At 38.1% G+C, this 14,245-nt stretch overlaps 1 protein-coding gene across 1 annotated transcript in view; it reads left to right on the top strand.

The window, feature by feature from the left end:
• Positions 1-14,245, top strand: part of cep104 (centrosomal protein 104) — a 52,703-nt gene that overhangs the window by 22,463 nt on the left and 15,995 nt on the right. The window contains 2 exon segments of the mRNA XM_036579133.1: positions 79-252; positions 6,320-6,496. Coding sequence (XP_036435026.1) covers positions 79-252; positions 6,320-6,496 — 351 coding nt within the window.

The following is a 14,245-nucleotide window of genomic DNA, read 5'->3' as shown; positions in this document are numbered from 1 at the left end:
GCGTTGGATTTAACATTTGTAATGTTGATGTCTGTTATGTTTAGTATATGTATAACAGCAGATTATTGTCTTGTCCAGGTGTTCCAGGCTTCTCTGAAGCTGCTGAGGATGATTCTGAGTGAATTTGTGTCCTCCCACCAGCTGAGCAGATCTGAGGTCAGTTACTGTGTGGAGCAGATCTGGCCGGCACTTCTGTCCCGCACTGGCGAGTCCACACCGAGGCTCCGGACACTTGCCATCACTTTCATACAGGTAACATACACATATCAGTTTATTGCTGCCTTGATAAGAGAACAGGAAAAATGTCCAGAGTCTATCAGAGTGGTTTGATGTGAAATGCTTTGTGCTGTAGAGAAACCTACAGAGTCAGAATTTTCACAGTGGTGGTGATTTTTTTTAAAGTAGAGGAGAGCAATGGTACATGCAAGGTGTTGTGAGCCAAAATAGTCCCTAAAAAAACGAATGCAGAAATTTTAAAAAATCTGTGAAAATCCCCTTGAAGTCTGGTCTGTTTGGCTGAGGTTGGGCCACTCACTCAGCACAGGTATCTTTACACATACCAGAGACATTGCCCCTTATTCATAAAAGTTGTATGTGGTCAGATCTGATCGTAAAATGAGTGCATGTAAATTTCACTGTCATTTTTCTAATTCATCGGTTTCATCTTTAGCGTATCTGTATGATCAAACTCATGACTAGTAGAAGCAGGTGTAAATTTGAGCATTATAGTTCAGCAGCCTGAAAAAAATGCTTGATTTGTGATTAACCAACCAAAACTATTATTGAAAGGATCTATACTATCAATAATAAGAATATAAATAGAAAATATTAATAATCTGTGCACATGGCAACCCAGTACAAAAGTGAATGTACTTAATTTACATGCACATTAGTATAAACAAATGCTATAACTACTCCATTCTCTTTTTAAAGACATATTACACTCTGCTTTTGTTTTATGCTACTGACATCACTCAAAAGATAAAAAAATACAAAACATAGCATGTGCAGAAGCATCTCCTTAGACAAATAATCACGTTACACAATCAAATTATTGTACCGTCTTACAAAAAGAAAACTAAGATTTTCGTTTATTTCACATTTCATTCTTTCCATTTGTAATACTGTTATCAAGTTTGGTCAGTATTGCATTCACTGAAGCTGATTCATCATTAGCAATTCTCTGCTGGTTTTCTTGTTGTACGAAAATTTCATGAATCAGACGCTGGGTAGTTTGTACATCATTAAAGGCGGTCAAATCTGCGCTCTTTTTATACAGATTTGTGGAATAAGGGCCGTTGTTTCATGAAAGTTTTGAGATACGTCTTTAACCTCAAACATTTTTTTTTTTAAATATATTTGTGGTGTGGAGAGTACAAGGCAAAATATTACCTAGTGGAAAACTTATTTTTTAAGATTTAACATTATTTTACCATCATCACCAATACATAATACATAAAAACTCAGGAGACACATGTAGGTTCACTGGTGCATTTGGGAAATAAGTAGAACGGGCATATTTGCAACTTCTGGTTCCTGTCACCACCACTGTGACCTGTGAACTGTCTGTAGAATAGAGCATTTCATGTCAAGCTCCTCTGAATGACTTTGTTTACATCTCATCAACCGATTAGTGAACAAATAAAAAAAAAAATAAAATAATAATAATAATCTGATGCATGTTTTAGTTACCTAAAGCTACAAAGGCAAAGCATAAGTTTTCAGTTAATTTCATGTATAAGGAACAAAAGAACATAGTTATTAGATTGTAAATATCACGTAGTATCAGTTTTTTGTAGGATCAGGATGTGTATGTGTGCCTCAGTTTGTCAGACCCTCTTCAAAATTCGGGTATCTATAGCGAAATTCTATATTTGTGAGACACAAATATGCTGACTCAATGATACAGTTAGCTAAGGGCACTCCTGTTGAAATATTAGAACCAGGAACTGAGGCAGTATGCTCACGCTTTTGTGTCATACTGTGTGCTGACATATCGCATTTTAGCACCGGGGCATTAAGGGATCAGTTATAGATTTGGTTTACGGAAACATTCTACTTAGTCGCTGGTTTTCACCCCTGTGGCTACTTTTTGAACATACACTTTACCTTCAGGATAGTTATACAACTCTTCCACAGTTAGATTTGACCTACTTCTCTACTTCAGTATCAGTGAGCAATGGATTTTGGATTGTAACACAAATGCTTTACTGCATTCATATCATTTTCTCATCTACTCTTTCTTCCAGTTTTAAGATTTGTCCCCAATTTTTTTTTAAATCGTGTTGGAGTGGCATTTGTAATCCAGAACTAATTACCCAACATCAGTATTTAATCCCACTAAAGTTTTTGTGGCTGAATCAAATGAAATCCTTACAGCAGTGTTTCAAAATCTACTGTCTAATATAGCAAAGTGGGGACAAACCGGCTATAAATACCTTGATTTGGAAAAGCAGGTGTCTACAAATATTTGGGCATGAATTGTTTGAGGCTAATGTAACACATAATGAATGGTTATACACCACCAAATACTACCCAAATCATATTAAGCTGTTATGTAATCTTAAAACAGAATTTCATTCCATGGCTTTTTAAATTTGTGCATGAATCAATGGTTATAATGTAAGCAGTCAGTGTCATTCAGAGTGGTTTGATGTGAAATGGCTCATTGTAGAGAAATTTACCGACTCAGATTTCTTTACAGTGGTGTTAATAGGAGCCAAGGATGACAATCTTTGCAACACAAATATAAACATTTTATGTACCATCCAAAATTACCAGTGACATAACGCAAGTCTTCTGAGTTTTTATACATAATATTAATAATGGTAAAATAGTGATAAATCTGAAAAACATTGTTTTATTTGGGGACTAATTTGCCGCACAGCGCACTGCATGTACCCTTTCAACATGTATGTAGGTTTCAGGCAACTTATTCCATGTAAAAGCTTTCTGTGAGGGTTTTTATTCAGTTTTTTTGAAACAAACTCTTCAAACATTTGGTTCCCATGAACACTGCAAACAATTCTGACTCAGTAAGTTTCTCTAAAACTGAGATTTCTCATCGAACCATTCTGAATGACTTTGGCCTAATCCCATTTCTTACTTTTACTTCACCTTGCCCCTTGGAACTGAGTTACAAGAGATAGTGGTTGAAATCTTCCCCTACGAAATGGGACCCTCAAATAAAAAAGGACATTACTTCATTAACAGGGTACTAGCGGTGCTCTGTAGGGAGCACTGCCAGTCTGCAGTGATAGCAGAGGAAAAGTTCAGCAACCTCGCTGCTGGTCTTAATTAAATTTAGGGCCTTCCAAGAAGGAGGAGCTGACAGTTGTTTATTGCCCACCCTAATTCTTCGGTGATGTGAAGTTGTAGTTAGCTAATCGCCAGCTTCTTATTTGAATTTTCCCGTTCTACCTTAAATGGCCCAGGAGTTCTGATGCCTGAGGCGCCAGAACGTAACTGCTGCACCATTTAAGGTGAAACGGGAAATTTAGCTAGCTACCAAGACATACTAGCGATTTTTTATGCTTGTTATGAAGAACAGGACCATACTACATTGAAAGAACACTAAATTAAGATAAAACAATGATTATTGTAATATTTTAACAGAGAAAATTCCTACATTTGTGAGTTTCTTTGGTCGCTTGTGCAGCCATCTTGCTGCTTTTTCTTTTATCTTCTAACACTCTGTTTGGAGTGTGTCTCTGAGAAACCTCCGTTTGGAGGGCCACACAGCCCTAACACTTCACCCTCCCCCTCCATCGCAACAAAAATTGGGACACCCTATTCCTAAACATGAACGTGCAAAATGGAAGGGTTAAGTGGGGCAAGAGGTGAATTGGGCCTTTCTTTATATCTTGATGAACTAATTATGCAGAAATTTTGAAAAACAGTAAAATTCCTCTTTAAATACACTTGCGTATGTAGCTTTTGTCACTATGACGTACTGTTATTCCAAAAATAGACAAAAGTTTGTTGTAATCCCAGAAACAGTTTGCCATGTTGAAGCTTAAATTTTTACTGTACTTTTTACATTTTTCTTGTTTTAAAATGATCCAAAACATCGCTTTAAACCAAATCTTTAATATCGGTATCGGTGTGCTTTAGTTACATGGAGGTGGTTTTTCAGCTGGATGGAAGTCTGAAATTGAGAGAGGTAATCGGAGCTGTGACCTAATCCAGTTACTTTGCCAAAAGCTGTTTTCTTGTGTATGAGAAAACTCTCTCTAGAGACTGTCTCACTCTCTCTCCCTCACTCTCTCTCTCCCTCTCTCTCTCTCTCTCTCTCTATTTCTCTCTCTCCCACTCTCTCTCTCTGAGGATTTTGGCATTCACCCTCTGTTGGGCAGTAGTCAGTAGGCTGACTGAGAGCTTGTCTCAGTGTAGGAGCAGCTGTTAGATCATACTGCCTCCCTGGCTCTCCACAGCAATTCACTAATTAAAGCAGCCAAAGCAAATCCAACATATGAATGGAGCTTTTGTCACTATGTTCTGTCCTCTAATGATCTTTAATATTGCCTCACTTTACACAGGCAGACGCTCAATAAATGATTTGACAATTATGAGCCTTTACAAAACACACATTAGACTGTGCATAAAAACGTGACACCTGACACGTAACCACAGAAAAGTGAAAAAGTCAGAGTAATGTGAAAGGGTGGGTGTCAAACCTGTGCACATAGCCTGTGTCAAAAAATGTGGTTTGGAATGTGGCATGGAACGTTTTACGTCTTAGAAGGGAATTCCAGTGATTTTTCAAATTTTCAGCATAATTCAGTCTTTGAGCTGTAATCTAAACCAGTGTTTAGATGAGAAACTGTTCCTTGAAGAGAAACTCACAGATGCAGATTTCTTTTCACTAATAATAAGAGCCAAGTGTCTCTGTGTCTATAAGGCAAATATAGCTATTTTATTCACTATCCAAAATGACCAGTAAGGGGCTGTTTTGCGTTTCACTGCCTTGCATGTACCTCTGGTTCATGCCACCACTGTTGTGAACAGTTGTTGCTCTTTTTCTCTTTCTTTATTTTTTTTTTAATCTAAAGACCCAGGATGTAACTTTGGTGTACTAATGGACTCTGACCTCAGTTTTAGCGGTCATGTCAAAGCAGATACTAAATCACCATTTTATCACCTTAAGAACATCAACAAGATCAGAGATTTTCTGACTAAAGCAGACCTGGAGAAACTCAGCTCACACCGTTTTTCTAGCAGGATTGATTACTGTAATAGTCTCCTAACTGGACTCCCAAAAAAGACGATCAAACAGCTTCAGCTGATTCAAAATGCAGCTGCCAGAGTCTAACTAGGAGTAAAAGAAGGAAACACTGGGGTTGTGAATTTGCACTGTGTATCTAATTCATTTACATTTTATGCAAGAAAAGTGTGTTCTGTCAGATATTATACAGTTAGTTCTGACAGCACAGTCTGACTGGTTGAGAAGTGTTCTAGCCATGCTGTTATTTGTGATATTTGTCATATTGTGCTTTTGGAACTAACTGTCTTATAATTTGTGATATAATAAAATTTTCTAGCATAAAATATAATTTAAAGTGGTTTTTTTTTCCACAACAACTTAGCGTTTCACTGAGCACTGGTTGCTAAGTAACGACTGCTTCTCAGCTAACTGTTAGTTTCTAGTGTTGTTGCCACTAATCAGTTTTTTCTGTTGGCTGCTGTGTCGGAACAACTTAACAAACTGGAATAAAACACAAAGTTAGCTAAAAGAAGGCAAACTCACATCAAATCACTTACTAAACTTAATCACAGTACTAAAAGAGGAGCTTTCTTTAACTGGGATTTGTAGTAGGTGTAAAGGACACCACTCTCTTAACTACAAGTCATTTGATGTGATTTTGCTTTATTTTGGCTAAATACATTGGAAATATGCTATGCACTGTTTAGGTTCTTTAGGTTCTATGTTCTTTAATGACTAAAATGTCAGGTATGTGCTTTGCAAACCATTATGTGTAGCAGAATGTAACGAAAGACTAAAATATATTTGTTTAAAGTTTGTTTTCTGTCTTTCAGGAGTGAGAAAATGTGATTTGATCATTTTTATCATGTTTATTTCTTCTTGTGTTGTATTGCTTGATACTGGCATAAATTGGAATATTTTCCACTGTTCTGTGAAAAATGCTTCTGGGAATATTTCTATATTGAAAATACTATATTGTGCTAGAAAAAGCATATTGTACATTTTTTATCATGAAATGTTTGTATCGTTACACCCCTACTCGGGTATATTTGTGTCTAACAATTACAAAAATGTCCTTGTATATTTGTTTTTACGCATGTGTGTCTGTCTCTGCAGGAAATGGCTGTGTATAAGGAGGTCCGTGCTCTACAGCTGGTGCCCACTGAGTTGGTGAAGCCCATTAAGAGCAGCCTGCCTGCACGGCTGGCCCTCAGCAGGATCGAGCTGCTGGAGAAGCTTCTGGAACAGCTTGGCACCAAAGATTCCGGCTTTACCCTCGAAAACGTCATGCGGGTATAGACGTCACTCACGTTTCCGCTCATTAGTGAGGTCATCTCACCCAGGCTGCGTCCCAAATCACTCTCCCTCCTTTCCTGCTCCCACGGTCCTTTTCTAGCAGACCTCCACCTCTGCTCCTCTCATTCTTCAGTCGCTATAACATTCTAAATCCTGGCAGCCATTGTTTGTATGCAGCTGAATGGTGTGAAAAGCACGTATGTAGATAAACTGTGCTTGCATGACCTCTTCAGTCAATACATAGTAGAGAGAACCGTATTTATTGGCACCACAGAGCCAGACAATCCGCACCCATGTCCCGTAACAAGCCTTACGTACCTCTGTGACTGAGGTGATCTCAGCTCATGGCCCAAATGATTCACATTTACACTCCCAACTCTCCACAGTTTTGTCACTAACTGTATGATTACATGCTTTTAAAAGCCTACTGAAACCATAATGGCATGTGTGTGAGCCTAGTACTGGCCAATATATCATCTATTCCAGTGTTGGTGTCACACAGTAATATTGGTTTTTAGTTTTACGTTCTGTAGTGTCATTTGCTGGGTGCTTCGGATTGTTTTGGAAGAACACATTAAACTTGGGGCCCGACTAATCTGAACATTTTGTGGCCAATACAGATACCGATTTTAAGAGGCTAAAAGTTCCAATAACCTACAATAACAGCCAGTATAATTTTATATTTATATCAGATTTTAGTTTTATACCCCAATAGTTTTAGTTAAACCGTGCTTTACTGGCTGATGTGACTGTTAGTTCTCAATTGTTACATTTCTCAAATAAACAGCAAAAACTCACAGTCTTAAATAGTTTAGACATTACACCACTGTGTGGGTGAAGCTGCACAGAATTCTTTTCAGTTTTGGCTTCTGTCAGTTACTTCTTACTTTCCTTATTTTTCATTTGTTTCGTATGTTATTCCAACCACGATAGTGTTATGTTAATTTTTTTTTTCTATCATCCGGACATCATAAAATCGAATCCCTGCGATGTTCCTCACTCCCATAACAACTTAACTTACACGGTAGTTTCATAGTACTTACTGAATAATTCAAAGTAGTTATCGAATCGGCTTAAGATTGATCGGCTTAAGATTTTTTTCTCCTACATGACAGAAACATGCTTCCATTCAAAGTCATGTGAATCAAACAAGGGGTGTATATTGCGTTCAGTGCACGCTTTACCCTACAAGTAACATAAGCAGATGCTTAGGGGCACGTGTCCACTAGGATGCCCCCAAGAGCTTCTGGGGCTACTGTACCATTATGTTTTCTAAGATGTTCGAATGGGGAGAAAAAAAACAACTGCTATACATCCAGAGCTGAAAAACGAAAAATAAAAAGAGAAGATGAGGATGAGAAAAAAAATCAGGTATAAAGGTATGTTTTGTATTTTGGTAGTTCTGAGTCCCAAAGCAGCCTAATATTGCTTTTTAAACTTAAAAGTAATCATCTGTTCTAATAATGAAGTTTTTATCAACCGTTTTATCCGTTTCAGTGTTAAATCTCAGTGTGTGACTGTGGGCGTGGTCCAGTCCGCTACCCCGCCACATATTAACAGTTTGATTGGTCACCACTCAGGTCATTTGCATGAAGTTCATCCAAAACAAGAGAGCAGAGAGAGGATGTGAGCCAGTGATCTGATATGTCAGTTCTGTGTGTATATTGTCATCTCTCACCTCATTATGAGGCACATTCTCTTTGATGTAAATTAGAAAAAAAGAAAATGAAAAAGGCAAACCGTTTTGCATGACATCATCAGTCACATCATGTATATGCTGCTAAAATTTTAGCATCCACAACTTAAAACACTTTTCCATGTCCCTGCCTTCACAATACCTGACAAACAGATGCGGCATGTTGTACAACAGTGGTTAACAGCTTTCTCTGTTAATCCAGGTTCAGATACTGACCAGGTTTGACTGCAGCATCAAATAAATACCACTGTTAAAAATTAATCCCATGAAAAAAAACACAAAAAAGTATTTAGAACTTAAACTTTTGCATTTACAGTGTGCTGTCTAAAAATGTTTTTGACAAAAAACGCCAAACAAAAGTTGCTTTTCTTGTTGTGAATGCCCCCAGTTTTTCTTTTTCATGCCAATCATTAGAATAGTTTTGCGGAGGTATTAGGCTGAAACAGAAAAGCTTTTGTATGTCAGAGCGGGTGGCGTCTGTGTGTTTGGCTCTTTAACAGAGAGGAACTGGACAAAAGCAGTCACTGCTGGACTCTACGCAGTTAGACTCAATCCTTCAGCAGCTTCAATTGAGGAGCTCTGCTTCTAAAGATTGCATGTAAACCATCCAAGTGCTGACAGAAACTCTCTCTCTCTCTCCCTCTCTCTCTCTTCCCCTCTCTCTCTTTCTGTTTTTTCCCCTTTCTCTTTATTTGCCCACTCTCTCTTTCTCTCCTCTTTCCCTCTCTCTCTTTCTTTCCTTTCTTACACTCTCTCCCTTCTCTCTCTCTCCCTCCTTTGTCTTCATCTCCTTCATTCTCTTTCTGTCCTCTCCCTCTCTCCTCTCTGTCTCTTTTTGTTTCTCATTGCCATCTTTCCCTTCTCTCTCTCTCTCCTCTGTCTTTATCTCCCTCACTCTTTCTTTCTCTCTCTCCTCTCCATCTCTGTTTTTGTCCTTCTCCATCTCTCTCTCTCTCACTCTCTCTGTCTCTTTATCTTTCTCACTTCCTCCTTCTCTTTCTCTCTCTCTCACCTCCCCAGCCCTTTCTCTCTCTCTGCCTTTCCCTCCTCCCTCTACCCCAGTTCTGTCTTTCTGCAGGCTGTTAACAGTGGTTGATATCTGCTTGGGTTTCTTTGTGTGTGTTTTTGTCGGGCACCTGTGCAGCCTGAAGAATGTTTGGTGGGTAAACTGTTAGGTCTGCAGCAACAATAGCCATCAGAGTTTCACATGTATCTGTAATCAGGGTCTGAAATCTTTTCTGCTGTGGCTGGTATTTAGGTGCAGGGCTGGTATCTTGGTCCTCAGGCTCTGGTGTGTAACTGCAGTAGAGGATTTGAGTTTCATACCTTTTGTACACTCATTGTTTTTGACACAGAAATACAGTCTGAATATTGAGAGAATTGAGAGAATTGTGTTCAGCAGACCAAAGGTGAATTTTCAAGAGCTGGAGAGTCACTGGTCAGCATTTTCAGATACACTTTCAGAAACAAATGGATGTTTTTGGAGGTTTAACAATGTTGTATTGTGATAGAATGCGTCTGAAACTGCTTTCTGTTACAGGAAATTGTGCTGTATATGTGTCAGCCAGTAGTTGAGTGTTGCATATCTGCAAGTACAGTGCCCTCCAGAAATATTGGTACCCCTGGTAAACATGATCAAAACGAGCTGTAAAAACATTTTTATTGCTTCTTTTTTTTATCTTTCATTCAAAATATTAGTAAATATCTAACTTTTATTTGAAGTACAATGAATGAAAAAACCTAAATCTTATCATGAAAAAAAAGATTTTCCCAAAATATTTTTGCCACAGTTGTTGGCAGTCCTAGAAATTCTTATCAGTGAAATCTTACTGTATATTCCCATTCATATTGTATATTTTATATTTCACCTTAGCGATTAGAACACTTAAATGGTCAGCAGTGACTTCCTGTTTCACTGGGGTGTAAATATGAAGTGACACACAACTCAAATTCCTTAGTCATCCATCACTGTGAGGAAAACCAGAGGATTTATGCATGGCAAAAGGTTGTTGAGCTGCACTAATCAAGAAATGGCTACAAGAATATAGCTAAACAGTTGAAAATACCCATTAAAGGTTTAAAGCAAATGGAGATGTTAAAGGAGCACTATACGATTCTGAAGAAAGATTGTTGATATTTGAACTCATTGCCAACACGCTTGTTTAAAACCCTTTGCAAATGTTGTACAGACAAATACCAGATATAACATTAGAGTGAGCAAGGACACAGCAAGTAATGTAACTGACTAAAAGCTAGGATGTGGGTTAGCAAGCTGTCGCTACAGTTTCTGCTGTAAAGCTAACCAGCTGCTATCACAAACATTCGCAAACAGGACAAAACAGTACTGACCTATTGATTCTGTGAAACAGCAAAATTTTTTGCTTGTTCGAATTTTCCTGTTTCACCCTAAAAGGTGCAGCAGTTAAGACTACATTCTGGCTCCTCTGCTTCTTGTTCGAATTTTCCCTTTGCATGTACGCTGAGTGGGCAGTCACTGTCTGGGGAGGGCAAAACAAAACGTCGGGAGGGCCGACGTTTTCACAGGGTACTATGCACACACAGACTAACATGCATGCATGGCCGGACCGGCTATGAAAACAAAAAAACTGAGAAGCTTGTGACTTCATTCTCTGCTTAGGACGCTATTACACAACTGTGTCTTTACATAGTAAAATAGCTGTTTGCTGCTATATTAATGTTTCAAAATGTTGTAAATATTACTTTTAAGAATCTGCCAGAAGGAGGTTGTATGTCCATGTTGACCCCACACACAGTGTGGCTCTCCACAGCTAGGGAACTGCAGACATTAAGTAGGTCTTAGGGTCAGAATGTCTCCCAAATTACAATCAGATGCCACCTATATAACCACTAGCTGTTTGTGGGGTGGGCAGAAGAAACCTCTGCTGTCAAGGACAAACAAACTCAAGTGCCTACAGTTTGCCAAACATTACTGGAACTTTCAGTGGGACTGTGTTCTATGGTCAGATGACCAAAATAGATATTTTTGGCAACAAACGCCAGAGGTGGGTTTGTTGCAGACACAAAGATAGCCATGCAAGAAGTACCTGACCCCACTGTGAATTATAGTGATGGATCTGTGATGTTGTGGGCTATTTTTCTTCCAAAAGCCCTAGACAACATGTTTGGATACAAGATATCATGGACTTTTATTAAACCAACATCTGACTGCCTCAGCCAGGAAACCTTAACTGGGCCTGGGTTGGATCTTCCAGCAGGACAATGATCCAAAGCACACCACAAAATCAACACAAAAATGGTTCACTGACTACAAAATCAAGTTTTTGCCATGGTCATCAGTCTCCTGACCTAAATCCCACTGTGGGATAAGCTGAAGAGGAGAGTCCACAAGCATGGAGCTCAGAGTCTGAAGGCTCTGGAGAGGTTCTGTATAGAGAAATGGTCTCAGATTCCTTTTCATGTGTTCTCCAGTCTCATTAAGCATTATAAGAGAAGACTCAGAGCTGTTATCTCTGCAAAGTATTAAATGAAGGGGTGCCAATACTTGTGGCATACACAGATTTGAGAAAAATATTTATTTCCTGATAAGATTTAGTTGTTTTTTTTTCTTCAAATCATTTTGCTTCGAAAAAGGTTACATTTTCCATAGTATTTTGAATGAAAAACCAAAAGACTGAGCAATAAAGATTTTTTTATAGCCATTTTGCTTATGATTACCAGAGGTGCCAATATTTGTGGAGGGCACTGTGTACAGCATATACTCACCTCTAAAAACAATGATTAACTCTACACCCTCCTAAAAGTAGTGAAACAGATACGTGTGTGTCTGTATTTTATGCTTTATGTTGATTTGACAACTTCATTTTCATCCAATCAGGGGTTGTATTACATGTGCCCTTCATATGTTGTAGCACTGGGTGACATGGTAAAAATCCTAATATCACAATACTTCAGTAAATGTTCACGATACACAATATGTCACAATATTTATTTGATATTTATTTGTTATGATAAAAAATACTAGTAAGTACGAATGATTTTTATCAATATCGAACCTTGAATTTCTCTCCAGTGGGACGAAGGCAACAAAATTGAAGTATAAATCATAACAGAGGCATTTGCTGAGGGCCTGCAGTAGGAGATGCTGGCTTGCTAGTCAACATTCACACAGTTCTACAATATTCTGTCCTCCATTCATGCTGTTCTAGAATGTTCTTCCTCATTCACACTGTTCTAGAATGTTCTTCCTCATTCACACTGTTCTAGAATGTTCGGTAACACTTTATTTGGATGGTCCACTGTAGATGTTTTGTAGATGCTCAGTGTATCTATAACTAACATTCAACTCAATATCTATTAAATGCAACTGAACTTGAGGTTGCGTGTGGAAGGTTCTATAAAATCTATTCCTAACCCTAAACCTAAACCTAACCCTAACCTCAAGACAAAACCTACACCTGCTCCTAAACCTAACCCTAACCTCAATGTTGTTGATAATCAACTGAGTATCACCGGAAAATTGTTAATTATTTAAGTATTTGTAGATCCATCTATAGGGGACCATCCAAATAAAGTGTGACAGAATGTTCTTCCTCATTCACACTGTTCTGGAACGTTCTTCCTCGTTTATACTCTTCTAAAACTTTTTTCCTCATTCACACTGTTCTAGGTCATTTTTCCTCATTCACACTCTTCTAGAATGTTCTTCTTCATTTATACTGTTCTAGAACGTTCTTCCTCATTTATACTGTTCTAGAACATTCTTTCTCATTCACACTTTTCTACAATGTTCTTGCTCATTCACACTGTTCTAGAATGGTTCTATGAATGTTATTCTCCATGCACACTGTTCTATAATGTTCTTCCTCATTTATACTGTTTTAGAACGTCTTCTAGAATGTTCTTCCTCTTTCATACTGTTCTAGAATGTACTTTCTCATTCACACTTTTCTAGAAAGTTCTTACTCATTCTATCCTAGAACGTACCTTCCATTTACATTGTTCTACAAATTTCTCGTCACATTGTTCCTGCACCTTTAAATATTGATTATTTATTTATTAATTATGTGTTTAATTATTCTAACCATGCTGAACAGAAGGGGTTGCTGTGGGTTACCAAAGGGGTCCAGGCTGATAAATGTCTCCCTCCTGCCGCTGGTTTCCTGGGAGATGGGCCGTTGGGTCGAGCTGAGATGCGATTGGGTTTCCTGTAATTAAAATGAGGGGAAGAGAGACATGCAGCTCATGAATAGCATCAGTGTATAGAGAGAGAAAGAGAGAGAGAGAGAGAGAGAGAGAGAGAGACAGGGGAAGAGAGGAGACAGGGAAGAGAACACTAGGAAAGATTGTCCCATCAATGTTATAGAGGCACATTGCTCTTAGTTCAACCGTTATTATGGTCAAAAGTACTTATAATAAGTATGTCATGCACTTAGTTATGTAATGTTTAAGTATTTTAACAAACTTGCCAAGGAGGATTACATCAGATATTGTATGACTGTGAGGTTGACTAAAAAAGAGTGTCGCCAATGGTACTAAAGGAAAATGCAACACCTGATTTTGCCTTTAAATTGGACGACAAAACAATCCATAAACAGTAGGTGATGCAAAGTGATCTGAATAGTTTGTGTTAAAAATGTTACCTAATTATCATTTCTGTAAAATTAAATTCAGAAAAGTGTGTGCAATTTTTTTGGCCATTGTAAGAAAGCAGCATGTTCAGTATTGTTTTTATTGTCTATATTCCACTACTGTCTAAATACTGTATTGTGCAAGTCAGAGACCACCTTTTGTTTATTTAATTTCCAGTCAGGATGGCCTAGCTATTCATTTTAAAGCAGAATTTTTTTTAATAAAATATTACACAGAAGCCTCAAGATGTGTACATCCTTTGCCATTACTAAAGCTTCCATTCTTCTCTGCAGGGATATTTTTCCACACATCCAAAGTTCAGACAGTGGAAAATGCAAGTGCTTTTTCTGCTTCTCACAATCTAAGTAGTCTTGAACACATTCACTGATGCTGAGTTCTGGCAGTTAATTGTTCTGAGAACACCAGCAACATCTTTTGTT

This window comes from Colossoma macropomum, unplaced genomic scaffold, assembly GCF_904425465.1.
Source record: "Colossoma macropomum unplaced genomic scaffold, Colossoma_macropomum, whole genome shotgun sequence".
Taxonomy (NCBI): domain Eukaryota; kingdom Metazoa; phylum Chordata; class Actinopteri; order Characiformes; family Serrasalmidae; genus Colossoma; species Colossoma macropomum.
Note: the sequence above shows the minus strand (reverse complement) of the source record. Positions and strands in the feature narration are given on the sequence as shown.